The sequence below is a fragment of the Crocodylus porosus genome, unplaced genomic scaffold (genome assembly GCF_001723895.1).
Source record: "Crocodylus porosus isolate Cpor-Errol unplaced genomic scaffold, CroPor_comp1, whole genome shotgun sequence".
Classification (NCBI taxonomy): Eukaryota; Metazoa; Chordata; order Crocodylia; family Crocodylidae; genus Crocodylus; species Crocodylus porosus.
The window spans coordinates 48617429-48638406 of NW_017728931.1; the positions used below are offsets into that span (position 1 = coordinate 48617429).

The 20978-nt window shown below is 41.7% G+C and overlaps 1 protein-coding gene across 2 annotated transcripts in view; it reads right to left on the reverse strand.

Moving 5' to 3' along the window:
- LARGE1 (LARGE xylosyl- and glucuronyltransferase 1) overlaps positions 1–20978 on the reverse strand; it is a 297653-nt gene that overhangs the window by 31309 nt on the left and 245366 nt on the right. For both annotated transcript variants that reach the window (XM_019544811.1, XM_019544812.1), the window contains exons 9-10: positions 17861–18016; positions 496–659 (exon numbers count right to left, since the gene is read on the reverse strand). In XM_019544811.1, the coding sequence (XP_019400356.1) occupies positions 496–659; positions 17861–18016 (320 nt within the window). The remainder of the gene's footprint in view (positions 1–495; positions 660–17860; positions 18017–20978) is intronic.

The following is a 20978-nucleotide window of genomic DNA, read 5'->3' on the forward strand; positions in this document are numbered from 1 at the left end:
CCACAAGAGAAGGCTGAGGGGGGATCTAGTGGCCTGTTACAAACTAGTCAGAGGGGACCAGCAGGCACTGGGGGAGTCCCTGTTCCCCCAAGCACTGCCAGGAGTGACCAGGAATAACAAAGCTGGCAGATGGTAGATTTATCAGGAGGCACTACTTCATGGTCAGGGCGGCTAGGGTCTGGAACCAACTTCCAAGAGAAGTGGTGCTGGCTCCTACCCTGGGGGTCTTTAAGAGGAGGCTAGAGGTACACCTTGCTGGGGACGTTTGACCCCAGTACTCCTTCCGGCCATGGCAGGGGGTCGAACTCGATGATCTGCTCAGGTCCCTTCGGACCCTACAAACTATGAAACTATGGTCTTGTATTTTAATTGTTATGAAAATGCAGTCTTCCTCCTCCTGTTACATGAAACAACTAGAGCTCTGGGAAGCTTCTTGGGGTTTGTAATAGTATTTTTTGTATCCCATTTCCTTATAAACAAAAGGACTTTCCCTACCTGTCCATTGAGAGCTGAGCCACCAGTGTTACATCAGTGTCCTCTGAGGCATGCTCATACTCATAGTGCAGAAAATACAAATGAGTGCGATGAACAGTGAAGCGTTCTCGACGAAATTCATAGCACATATCATCCTCGTCAAGCTCGGAAAGCTGTTTCTGGAGCTGCAAACAAACAGCAGACAAAAACATAGTCACTGCATATTTCCTTTAGAAAACAACAGAGGATGAATTTGGGGGTTCCAGGCTTGACACAACAGCAGTGGTTGAACTGTTAAAAATATATATATTTTGAAAAGCTTCACTATTTATGCAAAGCAGACTTAAAAGAAAATAAATGTGGATGTTGCCTGCGCTGACACTGTAGCAGCAGTACAACACTGTTCTCAGTTGTAAACAACTGTTGACATCAGTGATAAAACATACAGCTGAAATGTTTTTTTTGGCTACTTCATGGAATAATTACTAGCCCCTTTTCAGATATTACTCTTAAGTCTTTTTTTGAGTAATGCAAAGATGCCCTTTGATTTCAGCTGGCTTTGGACCAGGCCACAAATCCTTCATTCTGCCAAAGTACTGAGCTCTCGAAATATCCCTTAAAAGAGATTACTTTCAGAAAGACTATGATCCAGCCCTTCCAGTATTTACTCAGCTAAAACTGCCACTGAAGGAAGACAAGGTCAGTTTGACATCTTCTAGGTTTTGCTGGAGTTTCAATCAGTCTGCTTTACAAACAGCTATTTAGCTGATGTTTCTTTACTTCATCTTCCCAAAGCAATGATATCAGTCATCTTTGAATTAAAAATAAAACTCGCAAATGACTGAATGGAATATTTTACTTTGTTTTGCTTTTTCTTTCCTCTACGGAGACATTAGGATTCCCTCATTCAAGCTACCAACCAGATGGACATTTTGATGGTTAAAACAACTGCAAAGCATTTCCTAGTTCTTCTCAATACCTTACCAGTTTACTTTTTTTTTTTTTTTAACAAATAACCAGGCTATAAGTTTGCAATTGCACAGCTGCATGATTATCAGATTACTTTCAGGTTGCAAACTAAAAGGATATAAAGAATTAAGAGTTACAGAACAACATTTTGGGTTAAATTGTGGCTTCAACTACTGTGGTGCATCACGGGGAAAGTGCATTGTACAGGCTCCAATATTCTGACTGTGGAAATCCTGAAGCCATCAGTGGATGCTGGTGAAGAGGGCAGCGAACAACTGCACTTGCTACACCCATTGAAAAGCTGTACATTCCTCTTCCTACCGAACTCTACAAAACATAGAGTGTGGTCATATCTTTGTTCATGCTCCATTTAGATGTGGCCCTTCTAGACAGTCCTAGAGATTTTCCCTTACATTTCCTAGCTTTAATATCCCGAATGTGGGGGATGAAAAGGACTTCTTTACAGATCCCAATACAGCTCCTGCCATAATGTGGCCCCTAATATGGTTACAACTTAGTTAACAAGCCATCTGCTTTAAGACTACATGTATCTTGTAATTACAGGGCAGCACATGACTCAGAATGCAATGATATATGACCCGGTGTAGTGAAATGTCTCTCATATTGGGCTCGATCTATATCATGCTGAATATTGTGGCACTGATCCAGCAAAACCCTTAAGCACATGAATTATCCCATTAAAGTCAATGGGACTCCTGATCAGAGCCAAAGCATACAGCTCCACCTGTTAAGAGCTGAAATTCAGTGCCTACAACCACCTGATGCACAAAAGGCCTGTAAAAGTATCTCATGTTTAGAAATGCTCCATAAACTTGTTATCCAATCATATTTATCTCTGATCTAATATGTTCAAGTAATATGTTTTGTTTCTAAAGAGGAATTACTGTTATTGGTAGCAACCACACTGGAGTTCTCCAGTGCTAAATTAATGAGCAAAGAAAATGAGTTGCTCAAAGGTTGTTGTGTTAATATCTCATCACAAACATTCATTTTCTTTGACAAGTACCAGGAGCAGAAGCTAGCAAAAAATGTATGGGAAGGGGGTATAATCTACTGAATATATAATTTGGACACAGAGATGGAAGTCCAGACCAGTAGGGTACGTAAGTAGCAATTTCTGTGCCATGGGCAGAAATATCTAAGAGGAGTAGTAGAAAGGATTTCTGGAGAATCTTACCAGACCCTGGCTGCTGGCTGTGGCATGGTGTTCCCAACATGGTCACTTCACTATTCTGGTTCCCTCCTCTAAAATGGTATCTAGGGCTAGTGCCCCCTAATTATACAACTGGTTCTTACCATTGGCAAAAATGGCAGCCAATAATTTAACTACAATATGTTAAAATACATTTGGAAGGGGCCTCCATCTGCTTGGAACTCATACTTACATCTGGAAATTTTAGGACTGCTAGCATTATATGTGCTACCAAGACCAATACAGCAGAAAAAGATTATAGGGGGAAAATCTATCTTGTTTTTGGCCCATTCATTTTGTGCATTTGTCATCACTTTGTACATTAGAAGTCTCATTGTTTTGTTGATGGCTCTTGATACCTCTGAAGGCAGGGTAGACACGCACTTTAGAGATTAACTAAATAAGATATACATATGGAAAGCATGAGCTTTTGTGGACCCAAGTTCACTTCATCATCTTGCTGTCATTCACTTCTTCGGGTGGAGGTTACACACACACACACACACACACACTTCCCCAGGACTTTGTTGGTACAAGTGGCAACAAAACCAAAATTGAAAATGAAGAAGCCACAGGCAAAATTAGCACAGAGCCCTAGATGAGTCTTTGTCCTTTCTTTCTGTGCAACTTTTATGACTCCTGATACTAATATGTGAATGTTTAACAAACTTGGGGCTGTTGCTCTCAAAGCTGTCCAAAGGCCCTTGTAGAAAGCAGGGGATGGATTGGGGATGAGGGGGAGGGGGAGGAGGGGGACGGCCAGAGATGGGAATCCCCAGAAACTTCTCCAAACTTTTCACTTCTAACAGGAAATTAAAATTGAGGACATGCAAGGTAATGTACACCTTACCTGTCAGTTTAAAACATTTAAGTCAAGCCTAAATTCTCAGATGTTATGGGTGAGATTATTTTCCACCTATTAGGGTTTGAAATAAGAGCCAATTCAGGTCTATTTAAGTCTCTGAAAAACTGTCAGAACAAAAGGTGGGTGGATCTTCTTCTTTCTCCTCACTGCTTATCATGCCCTTTCTTATGGCTAAGATGAAGGCACACTGTAGAAGTTGACATGGGGCTTCAAGGAGTGAAACAAGATGAAAAAGTATTGGATTCAGGTGCCTAAGTCTTACTTAGATGCCTAACACATGGACTAGGACCTGGCCCTACGAGCTCATGTTTTTGTGGTTAAGAAGCTAAATGAGGGCACTAAACACTTGGATCAAAATTCCCAGCCCAGTCACAGTCTTGAGTGTGATCTTAGATTGTGTGCTCTGAATCTCCCTGTTCCTCCATCTTCTGTTGCTAAAATGGGACCTATGGTTACCTTCTTTTTCCAGAAGGATCTGGACATATCTATCTACTGTGCTAACGATAGTTATCTGGTTTACGTTTAAGAGCATTTCTCTGTCTGTTCTTTTATTATCTACATACATATATTTCATGCATACTGCAAGCATGCACATGTATGCACATATAAGGGCAATGCATAGAAAATATTAAAGATGCAGAGTTAAATAAACAAAGGCTAGGAAATGGTTACAGTCAGAAGTCCACGTACATCATTTTCTAGCACTGCAAGTTATCTTATATTATATTTAGCTACATGATCACATAGTATTTCTCCAATGATATAGTCTTATCTAGTATATTTGTACTGTGTGTATCCAGTATTTATAAGCTGAAAATGTATAGCCTGGTTTGAAGTTTGCTCCCATGTTATACATCCACGAAAAGAAGGGGTTATAATGAGAATGCTGACAGATCCATGTAAACAGCCACTCACTTAAACACAGTGCACATTCAAAAAAAGGATCCTAATCTCTGCTTCTTTTCATAAAAAGGTAGCATCTCTATTATGAACACCTCTATTATATTGATAACAATAAGCTTAATATAGCACAGGCACCTTACCCTTAGAGTGACAGCATGTATTTTAGTAATGGGAAATATCTGGTTAGCATGAGAATCTCCCTCCATTCAAAATCTTCTCTAAGGCTATTTAGCACTGACCATGAGGAAAATACCATCCCAGGGAAGATTCTTACAGTTTAAAAGCTTAATTCTTTTCACAGTCACTAGTATCTGGGAAAATACTGTAGCAAAGGCAGCAAGGGCTTTCATTAGTTCCTGAATGCTAAATGTCTCAGAAATGAAAATGGCAGCAAGTGAAATGAATGTGAGATGAGAGATCCAAAACAAGGAGACAGCTATCTGAAAATTAAATGCATTTGCTAAATTACTTCTCTTAGCAGCCATCTGCGGCATAGGAGTTGACTTCAGCTCAGGGAAAGTGGCCTTTGAGGCATGGCTGATTTACAGGCACAAACAGCCTGGGCAATAACTTTTAAGCAGCTCACTGAATTGTACCATAATTCCCCATAACTTACCAGATCTAGTTGCCTACAGAAGATATTTCTCTGGGAAAAGGTGGTGCTTGCTTTCCATACGATAAATGGCACAGCTATGTAATAAATGGCATGTATCAGGCATTTTTCACTGCCAGCCCAGACTCTGCCCATGAATCCCTCTTTCTGAGGCTGTTTCTAACATTTCAGATTTCTGAGCAGTTTCAAAGATTTGTCTTGTTTTAACAGACATGCCAAAGAATTTTCCTTTCAAAATCTGTGGGACTGAACTCCAAATGAAGGAATGAACAAACAAATAAATTATATAGAAATAAAACAGGGGAGTGGGAGAGATGATTTACCACACACCAGCTGCTCCGAGGTAACTGATTGTATGCCTTCTTCTATCCTGTGTTAAGCAGAAGCTAAACCGCAATAACTTCACCCTGTTTCAGTTAGAGGAAGTCCTTGTTTATTTAGCTTTCACTTACTGCAATATGGGGCAGACACATGAAACAGCTACCATGGAACAGCTAATTTATAGTAAGCCTTTTAATTCAGTATAACATTTTCATCTGTCCATACCATAATAGTGATTCCAGATTTATCCATACTCTATTCAAGACTGGTGATATTTAAAAATCAAATATTTCATCACCATTTACACTAGAAATACCTATTGCATCAAACTGTAGAGAAGGAAGCCCAGGCTTCCTACCAGCATTTAAGTTAGCTAAAAAGTTTAAAATAATAACAATTTATTCATATGGAACACATTTTACATCCTCTTTAGGAATGCATCAGTATTACAATTTCTCTCCTTGAGTCTCAGATACTTAAACAGAATGGTATTACCAGAGAATTCAAACCCCTTAGTTTTTATTGTAGTCATCCTCACAACACTGCTGTGGGGTGAGGAAGTGCGGTTCTCCCCATTTTACAGGTGGAGAATTGAGTCACAGAGAGACTAAGTGACTTGCCCAACATTACACAGGAATCCTGTGGCAGAATGAGGAACAGAGAGGATATTTTTACATGTGCTCCGGGGGTGGAAGGGAGGGTGCGTTAATTAGAGCAGCTCCGAGATGGAGTGTCTCATGTATCAGTGTCCTTGCACTTCAAAATGGTGGTGGGGGTGCTTTATCTAAAGCTCATCGAACAAGCTTTAGTTAAAGCACCCCTGCTGCCATCTTGAAGTGCGGGGATACTGATACACAAGATGTGGAGGCTGGCCGTAGAGTGTTATTAGCATGCTCCAGCAGACTCAATTAATTGAGTCTCCTCTGACACACTGTAATTGCAGAGCATTGGAGCAACCTCCCAACATGTGTACAGACACCCAGAAAGTCCCTGGTTAAAACCCTAGCTGCTGGGCCATCTTTTCTGCAACACATGAACACTTAAGGTTCATTCTGCAAAGGCAGCTCAGTTCTTCTGTTGGAAAGAGGAAATAAACCATATCCACACTTTAGTCAGACATGCTGGTATCACTGACTTTTATGACACTGCACCAGGCCATACCAGCAGTCAATTTCATATGTAAATTAGCTGTTGTCTCTAATGTGGCACAAACAAAATAAGTGATGATACAAACACTTACAGGGGCTTGTACATAAAGTAATTCTGGCTTTCCACTGATTGGCAATAAAGACAGTCTAATACTACAACAATTAAATCTTTATTTGTCTCCTGCTAGGGGTCAAATTTGGCATTCTGTGAGTGAAGTAGGTCACTGAGCAGCAGTGGCAGGACATAGTCTCCTACATAAGCAGTCAGTGTTTCCAGCTGTCATCTTCTTGCATGCAGAGCCAGGGACCTCTCCCATTCCCAACCAGAAACACCCTCTATGCAACCTGGTCTACTCTACATAGTTCTGCTGGTAGAACTTCAAATTCTCACAGCTTCTCTGTAGCAACAGAACCCCTTCTTTCTGCCTGCTGAGTTATGCCACCTCTTTGGCTGAAGGAAGGCTTCTGCCATTGCTAAGCAGCTGGCAGAGAGCACCTGCAGATACTTCCAATACCTTCTATTAGCTGCTGTGATCCCTTCAGCAGCTGATGCTTTCCCAGGGCACTCTTTGTGCCCTGGCAGCACAGCTGCTATGTACAGCCATACATGGAGCTGACATGAATGTGCTCTGGTAGCAGTGGAAATGGATGCCCACTGTGGGGAGGCTTCTGGCAGGAGAGTCCATAAGAACAGACAAGGCCAGCAGGCTCTTGTACTGCATTCCCACCAGAAATGCCTCTTCTTCTATAGCTAGCTTGTGATTCTGGCAACACTAGCTCCATTCCTGGTTGCTCTTGGGCAGAGAGGGCACCAGCATTTTTGTCACTGTGCCATTTAATATGAATCACACCAGATTTGAAAACTCTTTAATCAGCTCTCCCTCTGCAGAAGGGTGAAGGTACTGTCTGGAACCAAGTCAAGATAGGAATATATAGGTATGAATCCACCATGCTGTGATTGCTGCTTATAATGCAGTTTATAATTGCCTCATTGTTACCTTGTGCTCCCCCTCCCGTACAATTGTTTGTTGTACACCATCTGTTGTCTCTTTTCTCTGACTGTTACCCTTCAGGACAAGAAGTATTTTTTTATTACATGTTTGTACAGTGCCTAATACAATGGGGATAGGGCCTCTAGACATTGCTGCAACACAAGCAATGATTACACATACATAAAAACTACATTAAAAGAACATTATTAAGGTTGCAAAGTCAAACACTCAAAACTTAGGAAATAACAGGATTCAGGTTGTCTGTGCAACCTTCTATGATCCCTTTGTGCATTTGTATGATGATACACAGTCTTTAATTAAATGATTGCATGCCTTTCTCCCCCTCCCCCCACAGGACTCATGCCTCATTCAGTGCATAGGATAGTTGATGCACACTGGAAGAGCAGCATGTCAGCGTTTCATTTCTCCTGTTTAACAAGTGGCCTCAGGCCTTATTTACTGTGCACAGTTCAACCCTGCTCTGAAGACAGAGTTACTAATTTCCTCATGGACTTCTACATGGCATTCCCTATTATAGCATTTGAAACCTTCACAAACATTAATTAATCTTTACAATTTCTCTGTGAGATAAAGGGGTAGTATTATTATTTCCAATTTACAGATGAGGAGCTGAGGCACAGTATGCTTAAGACCAAAACTCTCCATTAATTTACAGTGCCCAGTCTGAGATATCTAGGACCTGATTTCTCAGTTTATGTGGTATTATCTACCACTTTGTATTTTCAAAGCTCAGCTCCCACTGAGGCTAGGGACAGACAGTGAAAGGCAGGTTTACTCTAAACTGCAAAGCTTGAACGGATTTGGAGGTGGATAGACATTCCCTTTTCATTCCAGAAATGCAGGCACATGCCTGCAGTGTCTCAGGCTAGAAGCTGGGGGGTGCTAGAGCAGCTCCCCCTTCCCTTCCATCATGGACATTTGGTGTCCCTACCCAGCAGTCAGTCAGTGACCAGGAGAGAGGGTCCCCCGCAGCTTATCGTGCTGACCAGAAAGCATGAGCAGCACTCCTGGAAGTGCCAGTGGTGCTTCATCCGGCACCCCCACTCCCCAGCTGGCGCTTGCAGGTGGGGCACCAGCACTCCTGCCTGCCCCCCTGCCCATCGCAGAAGCGGGGAGTGCTGCCTGTCACCCGTGCACTCACTATGTGTCGCCACTGCCTTCCACGGTGCTGAGTGTTGGGGGGGGGGAGGGAATGATGATACTGAGCTTTTCAATCTCCCTCTCTCTGCCTGCAAACCTGACAGGGCTGCAAACCAGCAGGGGGGCTGATAAAACCCACAGTGTTCATCAGTCCATCAGCAAAACAAAAGCCTCTCTCATTAGTTCAAGCTCTTCTTAAACATCTTTTTCCAAGGAGGGACATTACCAGCTGACCTGTTGATTGGCTCCAAAAAACTCCTAAGTGGACACCATCCTGTCTGCCTTTGTCCTGTCCCAGTAAAATTGGAGATACGCACACACAGACACCTCCCAGCATTACGTAGAATACCACATGCTGGATAGGGTCTGTGGGGATGGGGTCCATGCTGTGGGAAATGGGAGGGAAGAAGGAAGGGGGTAATCCCTGCCTGAGCAGCAAGGGAAGCCAGGCAGACCCTGCTGTGCCTGCAGTCTCCCCTGGAGCTCTGGCTAGGGAGAAGAGGGGCGGGGCCAGCCTATTCTCTGGAGCAGAGAGCACAGTTTAGCCCAGCCCAGCCCAGGGCTGCAAAGCATCTGGGATGCTGGTGGACTCTGGTTTAATTTTAACCAGGAACGGGGCCCAGGACAGACATTGCATAAACGGTTTGACCCAAATCACCTAAGTCTGATAGTACATTCAACCAGGTTTATCTTAAACCAGTTTCAGCTATTTTGAAACTGGTTTATGTGTACTGAACTTACGTTCCGTTCCAGTTTTAAACCAGTTTATGATGACTTAAACTGGTTTATGTGTAGTGTCTGTCACTAACCTAACTGTGCATGTTGTGTTCAGCAGTTCTGCAAGTCTGATCCCAACCTCAAGTCAGACACACAGTAGAAGAATATATAATCAGTGACCATGCGTGATGTTCCTGGTTTCAGGAACTAGCCCATTGTTAATTAGGAATTTTTGGTGCCTGTAGACTTGCAGGACACCTGCTCCAATATGTTGTAATTACACATTTTATTACATAATTGGCAAGGTCCAGCAGCCTAGGCATCTCATGTATTCAGTGTACCTGCACTTTAAAATGGTGATGGGTGCACTTAAACTAAAGCTCACTGAATGAGCTTTAAAGTGCCCCAGCCGCCATTTTGAAGCACAGGATGCTGAATACACAAGACGCTGTGTGTGCTTTAATTAGAGTGGGTCATGAGAGCCATTCTAATTAAAGCACCCACCTTACCCTGGAGAATGTATAAAGATGCCATTTGTGTGGACAGAGATAGAAAACAATTTCCATGGAAACATTCAACTGCCTTACCCAATAGATTGATTTTCTTCCCCTCCAAGTCCATGCCTCATCCACTGCATACTTTCCAGCTTCTGCAATATATGAGGCAGGGGCCATATAAAGAATAGAAACATTTTCTATATTGTTTATCCTTATGGTAGGCACATCCTATGCAGCAAAGGAGAATAGGGTTTAGTACAGGGGAAAAAAGAAGTTGTGTATATGTATTATGAGACAAGAGGAGGTTTCATTCTGGCATTTCTTACCTCTAAGGGCTTGATTCTGCAACCTCCAAAATGTTCTTGTAAAATAGTATTTCTTTCTGTTATTTTTCTACATTATCGAAAGAGCAAATAGAAAGACAGAGACATTTCTTTATGTGGCATCATACTGAGATTCATGTGGTTTATCAGCAGGGTTGGATCCTTTAGATTAATTGTATAGATCTCTACTACTTGAGCTAACAGAGTAACAGATAGCAGCAGTGTGCAGCAGTTCTTCATCACATGGACCAGCAGTGAGCCAAAACAACTCGTCTTTCCTAGTCTTTTTCTTAGAAAATGGTTGAACCACTTTGGCTAATATTTTATTTAGAGAGAAGTTAAGAAAGGGGGAAAAAAAATCAGGCTGCAGAAGATGTGCAACATGGAAATTTCAGCATAAATGGTTCAAGGTGGGTAGTCAATATAAGCTACTCTGAGTCCTTCTGGATAACAGGGGATCTAAATACTACCACCACTAGAAATTCTCGGTAAAGGCTGGTCAGAATTTTTTTATAGTGAGTGCTTTTAGTGCTGTTCTGAAGGGTGAAAAAAATCTTTGAAGAAATCCCAGGTTCTTTTTTTCTTTTCTTTTCTTTTGAGAGACTACCCATTGATCTCACTGGGCTTTGGATTGGGCCTCAAGACTCATAAATATAAGCTGTGCGATTGAGCTTCAAGATTAAAAAGAAAAAAAAATCTCACTTGGCAGGATCTCCTCACAAGAAATTGTCTACCGAAAAGAGCTTTTATGAGAAAGTTAAAAGGTTGAGTGTATATGTTTGTGTGCCAAATTGAGGATTAGAGTGGAAATTATATCCTGTCTTGCAGCCTTAACTATATAGGCAGGCTAGTACACCAAAGATAGTGTTGCAGTGTTTGGGGCTTTACAGAAGGGTTCTTTAAAATGAAATGCTGGTCATAAACATTAGAAGTCAATACAAAACTCATAAATAAGAGATTATTGTAGGCTTTGCCTTCATGGGTTTCCCTGAAATTTTGCTGGGGGGCGGGGAAGATAGGAGAAAGCTGTAGGGAAAGAGAAAAATAGGAAAGAACATTAAGCAATTAGGACGGTGTGATTGAAGACCTCATCCAAAGCCAACTAAAGTCAATGGAAACATTTCCAACAGACTTTGGCTCAGACTGTTAACTTTTTACTCACAAACTGCAAGAAAGGCCTGAAGAGGCAATATGTCACAAATCAGTTCAGAAGAGCATGTTTACCCTGAAGTGCACATGAAAGGAAGAAAACTGATGATACTAAGTAGTGCACGGAAAAAGTGGCCAGTCCTCTCTATAAACCTCAACTACCAGGAACAGGATATTCTATTTTAGGTTAAACAGAACATTTTAGTTGACTAGAAACAATTTTTTTTCCAGTTTGCTGGTTTCTGGAAATAAAATATTTTGGGTCAATCTAACTTAAATTTCAATTTTTGTTTTATTTTGCTTTTGATTTGGCAGCTGACCTGAAAAAAAGTAATTATTTGTACAGCCCTGTTTGAAACTCCAGACTCATGATGACCTTGTGGTTTGGTGCAGGTAAATTGGTATTAGTGTTTACCTGAATATTACAAAGGATCCAGAGGCCACATTTGGCCTCTTTATCTTCAGGGCCATGTCTAATATGTTTTTAAATTAACATTAAAATAGCACTGAAAAATATGTGTCCATCTAGCTGCACATACATAGTAAAATAGATAAAGAAAACAACAAGGGCTGGTTATCATATAAACTAAGGTTATTTTACACCACTCTGGCAATGTAAAGGGGCTTTAGAGCAAAAATAAATCTAATGTGCTTTAAGATTGTCTTAACAGCACCAGAGGAGTATAAAGAGCTGGTAGTGTAATTGAGAATAGGCCAATAGTACAAACTACTGAACTTCATTATACATTTTACAGTCATCTGCATTACAAATGAGATTTTCTTAATTACATGTTACATCCTAAATACAACACTATTACAAATATTAAATTATGGCACCGTAATAGCTTGCATACTGGAATGAGACTTAAAAGGTTGATTCTCACACAGCCAGGTTATGAGAGACAGGCACAAGCCACTGCTCTTGCAAATGATCACATAACAAGCTCAGTTAATTAATGCTCAACTAGTTCTCTCTAATCTTAAATAAAGCAGAGCTATTCAAGCACTTGCTACCCTGCTTCTCAGGTATAGGAAGTCTGGCCAGCTGGGTTGTGTGTGTATATCTATATATGACAATTAGGACTCATAGCAGAGATGACATCTTTTATTAGACCAACAACATTTTATATATGACAACATTTCCTAACTTTTAACTGGTTTCCTTTGCAGCTGTATCAATCTATTAACATATTTTTTGTAAAAGAGAGATGTTGAGAGAAACTATTGGAAATTACATGTCTTGTGAGAGGATTACGCAGTGCCTTTGTGAACCATGGCACCTGGGTTTAGTATGCCTGACTAACTCAATACACATAAAATGTGTATACTATATTCAGGGGGTGGGATGGCAGAGAGAATGAGTCACTGTAACTTAAGTCTGCATAATGGTTTCCATTCTAACGTGCTATAATTACAGGGAATCCAAGTGCCACAGCAAAGAAAGTTGTCTATACGTTTTGCATTAAACGTACTCTTAAGAAAATGCAAAAACAGCATTGGAAGCAGAGATAGCATGATTGAGGGCCTACTTCCTCCCAACTAGGGAAGCGCACTTTTTACTGGGCTACAAAGTCAGGCTTCATCTTGTATACTCTCCTTCTGGCTCCAATATCTCTTGTATTCCCTTTTCAGTATGAAGGGTGGAGCATTTCCCCAGCTCTACATTGTGAGTATGACACTTTATTGTGAAATGGGAGTTGTAAGTTCATGTGGTGGTGCATGGAGTGGAACAGGATCACAGCTAACATCTTAGAAGTATAACTACCCTTTCAGTAGCAGTTACTTGTCTTAGAGGTTAAACAGGATCTGGGCCCTGGGCTCTACAATAAAAACTGCACAGCTGTATTTACAGTGAAACTTAAATCAGTGGCCACCTACAAGTAGCAATGTTCTGTCTTTGAATGCTTACTTTAAGAGCGTCCGTTCTTACTGGTTCTTAATTCTTTACACACAAACACACACACACACACACACACACATATTAGTCCCAGGGAGATAAGGAGATAAGCACCAGGAGAAGGGGGACTTCCCTCCACTGTAGCAGGATGGGGTACAGGACATAACATAAAAAATCCCAAGACCAGGGCAAACTTACTTGTTCCAGGTGCTGGAGGAGCAGACATGACTCACCCGCTCCAAATGGCTGCACGGTTTGCGAGCCATGCCTACTTCCGGCTTGAGCTGGCACAAGCTGGTGATATCATCCCTGGAGGCTGCCCAGCAAAGATTAAAGCCAGTGCCAAGGGAGACACAGAGGAAGCCCTGCAGGGGAAGGACTAGGGAGGTGCTTCCCTGCTGGGTGGGTGCTACGCCACTGGATGTCAAGGGATCCCAAGCAGGGGTACCAGGGAGAACCTCTAGCAGAGGTGAGAGCAGAGGAAGACGTCGGGGAACACTGAAGACCATGAGAAAAATGGGCAGACCAGACACTACCCTGGACTGAGGGTGAAAGCCTTGGGGTTTTTGTTTCTTTCTTGTCCTTTTTTTTTTTTATTATTATTTTCCTCTTGTCCACCTGGTTACAAAGGGGCCCTCATATGCCCCTGTGATAAGGATGAGCCCCGAGAGGTTCTGGAGCCAGCACAGGGGCATTACAAAAGGCCCTGAAGTAAGGGCTGAGAGGGGAAGGACAACGCTCCAAGACAGAGAGAAGCAGTGGCGGATGACAATCAAAGACTGGACCCAGACAGAGATCCATCGGGCAATCCAGAGCATCTTGACAAGCGAGACCACCAGAAGGTAAGCTGGAGAAAGGCAGCAGTCATCATGAAGGCTGGTGTATGGACGGGGTGTAGGGGAGGCAGAGCTGTACGGAGACCCGCTGAGGGCCACAGTCCGTCCAAGAGAGCCTACTGAGGGGAAGCTCACCACTGAAATTACCATCGAAGTCATGGCAGACGAGTCTCAGGGCTTTTTCTGGGGAGACTGTAGGTTCACTCAGGGAGGGCTGATGCGCATGTCACAGTCGATTTCAGGTGCACGTACAAGGGCAGCAAGTGAAAGCCTACTGGAGACCAGACAGGCGCGCGCGCGCGCGTGTGTGTGTGTATGTGCGTGAGAGAGAGAGAGATTAATTTTGGTTGTCCTTCGCATAGTCACTTATGACAGCATTTCTGTTAATACACCAATGTATTACTGTGTTTCTCATTGATGCTTTTTTTGAATTTTTTTTCTTAAATTCACAATAGAAAGAATTAATTAAGTTTCCATGCGAGAAGTGCCATGGCAAATAAATCTGCTCGATCATATCCAGTGTCGTATCCACTGTTTTTATGCTAGCTACAAGCTCTGTCAAATATGCCAATTTAAGCTTTTTTAATAGTCAGTTTCAGTACCGAAAATATGCAGTTTCTCTGTGATCTCTGGAATGAAACTGTTTACCAAGATATTACACAGTGCAGTAACAACCATGTGACTGCACAGTCTTCTAACCCACTAGAAGTATCATCATCTCAGCATAATTCCATCTACTATCCCTATTTATGTAATAAAACATGACAAGGAAGTGTGAATCATGCTGGGATAATGACATACTCGTTTGCATGTATTCTTTGAGTCCTACGATTGATATTGCTATGCGCACATAATGTACACGCCTGTTTTGCCAAGCAATCGGACTTTTATAAAATTGCTTTAGGTTAAATTACACATTCAGGATCTCGTATAAGACAAGCTGTATATATAAAATAATAACTATGTTTCTTTGTTTTTCCCCCCTTTACCCTACACATCTCTTTTCTACCTTTCAGTGGCCTTTCAATGCATTTAATTCTCTAAAATTTCCCTTCTCCTGCAGAGGATTTTCTTTCTGTTGCATCCTCCCCCCTATTTTTGCCCTTTCTGATTTCTCTCCTGAATTCCAGTGCCTCCTTCCCTTATTTATGTCTAGACAGTTTCTTGTGATTAGTTTGATTCCCAATCATTTGCTAAAGTGGGTGAGATAGGAACTGCACAACCGTACCTTGGGATATCAAATACATGTGTTGAAAAACTAGGGAGGGCATACCCTTTAATCAACTTATCCATGGAGGCAATGGGAACAATTCCCAACCTCACAAATTCTATACACTACTCTTATCTCTTGATTTGTTATGTATATATGGTACTATTTTGGCTTTACTGACTTTCATAGACAATCCACTTTTCTTTTTTTTCCTTACAAGCACTATAAAAGGCTACTAATTTTGGTTTCTCTCTTTTCAATTATGTAGCTGAAATTGTTATTTGGTTTAGAAATCTCTAGAGGCTGCACTGCACAGAAGCATTTAAAACATCTATAGGTAAATGTTTCCCTTAACTTTTTTAAGATTGATATTACATGTACAGACTGCAACAGGGAACCCCTGCCCCTGTTACTAGGACACTGACAGCAAGTTAAATGGCTGAGGGTCCAGCAGATTATGAGCTTATTGATGACACCAGACCTGGGATGGAAAGACCAATCAGGAGGCTGGAAGAAGTGTGTTGAGTTATATAAGCTCACTCTTGTGAGCAGGGGGGATGGAGAAGTCTGGCTTCAGGGTGCAGTGGAGGGAGCTCCAGTGCAGGGCAGCAGTGGGAGACAAGCCACTTGGTGCCGAAAGAGGACTAGAGAGTGAAAAAGACGCAGTCAGGGAAACTCATAGCTGAAGCAGAAAGTAATACGCTGGGGTTAAAGCAATTTCATTTTCCTAGATGGCTGGCTGCATTTAGGGGTGTTTATAGAGGTGCTCGGGTGGGGCTTTAATTACAGTGGAGCCTCTCTTATTAAAGCGCCTGGAGTGCCTCGTGTATCAGCATCTCCACACTGAAAAATGGTGGGGGGGAGCTTTAGTTAAAGTGTTCCCTGCTGCCATTTTTCAGCTGATACATGAGATGCTGGAGTCTGTGGGAGTGCAGTAACTACCATGCTCCAGCAAACTTGTTTAATAGAGTCTGTTCCGATGTACTGAGCAGCCTTGCTGCACGTGTGTAGGTGCCCTATATTTCTGTTGGCAACCGGAGGATCAGGCTGTAGTTGTGGGGGGACAGAGGAGCCCAAAGACAGGGGAACTGGAGAGCACCCTGGGCAGTAAGTGCCTGACGTTAACCCCTCGAGGGAGAGGGACAGGGATTGTGACAGTGCAGTCATTTCCCAGCAGGGGGAACTGTTAGTAAGGAATGGCAAAGTCCCTGAAAGCTGAGGCTTGAACAAAAGACCCAGTCAGAGGGCAGACCCACAGGGCAAATGGGGGTCAGGCTGTGTCAAGCGTGACCCCAACTAGGACATGGCAACTCACAAAAGCATCTCCTTAAAGGAGCTGTAGCGTGAGTGGAGGATGCCCAGGTTTGACGGGGCAAATGGACTGGTCTGCTTGCCTCCCAAGACAGCTGTAGACCCGTGGAGACTCCTGTAAAAGCAAACTTAACATGAAAAGGTGCTGAAGGTGGAGCAGAAGCCATTGGCAGGTGTGCAGACCTGACTGCCCCCCCAGTGAGCTACACAGACACACACATACACCTGTAAAAAATGTTATTGATTTTAACAATATTCAAAGGATCACTTCCTCTGACAGATTCTGATTACAAATTTTACATTGCTGTTCATAACACTCCTGCTGCACTTTGCTGGGAGGGTGCGGGGGAGCTGCACACAGCTACTAAGGAAGGAACCTACTCAATCTCACAAAACAGATTTACATTCAAGTGCTAACTTATTTCATATCTTCCAGCATATGTGGAAAAGACAGCTATGACTTCCAAAGGCAGCAATCTTGATGTTTTCATTTTTTTTCAGTATTTGTATTGCAGTATTACCTAACGGATAAGCTCAGGGCCCCGCTATGCTGTACAAATACACTGTGAGAGAGAATCCCTGCTTCTGATTTAGTTAAGGCAATGATTCTCAACCAGGGTGCTCTGTCACCTTGGGGTGCCTTGAGACCCTTTCAAGGATGCTGTGAGGTACCGTGCGTGCAATGTTAGCGCTGTTAGATGTGCAAACAGGATTCACAAGAAAACCTGAGTTTTCAAATTGGAATTCATGATGTTAAAAATATTTTGACCTGCTGTGGTCTTCCTGAGTTCTGTGTAACAGAAGCAACGCTCTATTTTTTTTCTGTTGTCAAGAGTGAAAACCAAGAGCTGGTGTTTTCTGAGGGGTGCCCGAGTCTAATGAGAGTGGCACCTCAAGTGTTAAAAGGTTGAGAACTGCTGGCTTAAGGTCTAAGGACGAGGCTTTTTTGTTTTTTTGGAGGACAGATCCCATTGATTTTCAATGTGTGAACTTTTGGAAATCCTACCCTAGATAAGGCAGACAAGGGTAGGAAAAAAGTGGGATTATTAACCCTATTTCACAGATGGGAAACTGAAGCACAGACAGATGAAATAATTTGTTAAAGGTCATACAATACATCCACGGTAGGCTTGCAACTGAAAGCACATCTAAGTCCCAAGCCAGCATCTCCTGCATACAAGCAACTTTTCAATCTTTCACACTGGTTGTGCGCTAAAAAGAAACTATCTTCTCAACATCAAGCCCCACACATCCCACTTACATTTTCGCTATTGATGTCAGCCTCACTAGGACAGCCAAAGAGTTCTCGCCTCAGAAGGTTCCCATCATACTCCAGGAATGTCAAATAAAGGTTACGGAAAAATTCCACGTGCTTATTTTTCACTCGTAGCTTCTTTGGTGAGTTCCAGTGAATCACCTAGTATGGGGAAAAATGGGGAAACAGATCCTGTCGTCAGCAAATAGTTTTGCTCTATCCATCAGTTTTATATTGCACAAGGATATGCTTCCCTTTTCAGGAAAGCTGAAAACCAGAAACCAAAAACCAAACCAATAAATAAATAAATACATCTCTTTTTACCTCATTCTTGAGAAGGCCTTACAGTATATTGTATACGTAATTACAAATACTGCTTCCATGGTTTTGTGTATCCCATACAATATTACTATATGAACAGCATACTATCAGCTATGTTAGTATATTGTTCTACTATGTGATGCAGTGCTGCATGTACATTGTCATAGACTAGTTATGGATGTAGTTGATGAAAGCAATAGATAAAAAAGATGAGAATAAAAGCCATGGTCTGTGATTTCCCTGCGACTGTACCAACTAATGATAAGTATTTACTATCTAACATTAGTGAACCTCTTCATGAATTTCTGGGTCCTTTAACCATCTTTTTGTCCCAAATTAAGGTATATAATGATAGGATGGTTAAGATGTCTCCTTATGACTCCAGAGTTATGAGTTCAAAGTTCATCCCAAACTTGTGCCAAAAGCATCCCTTGTTGACTCAAATGAATGCTATGTTATTTAGAATAGGGAGGTAAAAAAAGTCCCCATGTGATGATAGCAACATCATTCCCTTGCATTTTGTTGGCTACAGGAACTTGTGTCTTAACCATAGTAGGCATGGGGAGGCCTTTGACCTTGTTCCAAAACAGACCAGCTCTGACATGTATCAGCCTATTTCACTTCCTATTGCTTCATGAGAATTTGACTGCCCTTACATGTGCTGCACTAAGCTTCTTTCCTTTAAGTCCAAGTGCCGGCAGGTATTCAGCCATTAGTTTGAGATGACTCCTCCTTTGCTGGCCTAGATTTAACTCTACTTCAGCTATAAAGGATCTGATTCTCAGTTCCACTAAGACTACTTTATGCTATTCTGACAAAGTAATACAAATGAGGCTCTAAGGAAGAAAGTAAGGAAAAGCCAGAAGTGGCTTGCTAGAATGATTTTATTTTATGGAGGTGATATTTTGGATTTAAAATGAATGCGCTGTATTCTATTTTATCCTTATGGCTTCTAAAGGGATTTTTTTCAAAGTATCTCATCTGGCACTATTTTCAACCAGGGGGTTATGGAGGTTCTGCTCATCCATTAAAGTAATTACGTGATGGCATGGTATCATTCATATACTGCTAGTTGCTGAGCTAGAATGGCTGCTGCAGTTCTAGGCTGTAGACCTAGTTCATACGTACTTCTTTTCTTATATGGAAGACATACACATTTCTGCCCTGGAGATTGCTACTGAAACAATAAAGCTTTCAAAGAACCTTGTGGTGATGTAAATTCAAATTCTGGAAAAGAGGAACATATTTGTAAAGAAGAAATATCCTCTTTCTAGTAAAAAACACCTTCAATCATAATACAGAGTTATTAATGTATGGTATGATCTTGGGAGATCACTTAGAGCAAAGATATTGCTTTAAGAGTCATTGTTAAGTAACACTGCTTTTTGTCATTGCATTTGGTCTCTGTCCATGTAAGTGTCTGTTTTAACGCTCAGATTACATGCTGCTATATCATGCAATAAGAGACGCATATTGTACAGAAACCAAAGAAAACTTTATCCATTTCTGCTGGGATCTGAAACAAATTTAAATTTGTAGATTTCCTCAGTATAAATGAATCTTGAAAACTCCCTCCTTTGAAAAGAATTTGACTTGTTTCATTCGACTGCATTTAGCTGCAGCAGAGGGCATTGAGCCTCCTGAAAGCCTAGTTTGAATCTTATCTCAGGGGAAACAGATAAATATTATACAAACAAGGGACTGAAGGAAATCTAAATGCCTGCTAAAGAGTTTTAAAGGATTCTAGTATGCCATTTCATCAAATGGGTTTTGTTGATCTGCTGATGACTTGCTGTAAGGGTAAAACCAGAAAAACAGAGACACTGGAAAATGAGAAGAAAAAGACCTGTGAATTAACTCTTTTAAGCATTTTCTATGCTACTCCTATAACCAGGATAATTTCCTTTGTGATTGGCATCCTGTTCCTGCCTGTGTATCCCAAATCCTCACCTTGGGGTTTGACTTGAATCATGGTCAGTGATCATGAGCTAAATTTCTGTTTTTAGGACTGGCTCCACTTCCCTGCAGGGATTTCTCATCATTATACACCACGTCACATCACAACAGGATGCTGGTTCCATGATGCCTCTATTCCACCCTGTGGGTAATGATGTCAAATCCAGACAACTGCAGATGTCAGCTCTGAGTCTCTTTGCTACTGCAGTTGAAAAGTTGTTGCATGTACACAAGCTGGTAAGTGTCAAGGACCTGGTGGTTGAGATCTGATCAGATTTGAAATGTGTGTCAAGATGCTGCATGTGTACAGATGTCAAAGCTGCCTGGAGTGAGCTGAAGAAAGCTGAATGGAATTGATTACTGTCCAGAAAAGCTGGATTTTTATCAAAAAGGACAGCAGATGTCAACGTGCTTAAAGGATATAAAGAAAACCATAGCAAGGACACCAGGAAAAGCACAAAGCGAGTCTACTAAAAGGGTAGGGATGGTTTAAAAAGGGCGATTAAAGAAAAACCCTGTGATACTTGAAAGTACAAAAAAAAGGGAAACTATAGCTGGTTTCATAAGGCACCGAATGTGTGAAATAGTTTTATTTCCTAATATAGACATAGATAATATGTTTTTTCCCTAATGGCTAGCTAGCCCCACAAATTCATGCAATGCTCAGAGTAAAGCTGGTTAATTTGGTCTTGTGCCTCTTCAACAAGAGCAGAACTTCTACAGGCCAAAGACACCAGAGCAACCGCATTAGCCATAGGTGGACTGGCATAATCTTCCCTTGAAGGCATATTATGAAGACAATAGGTTTGTACAGGGTAGCTGCAGCCATAATGTGTCTATAACATCT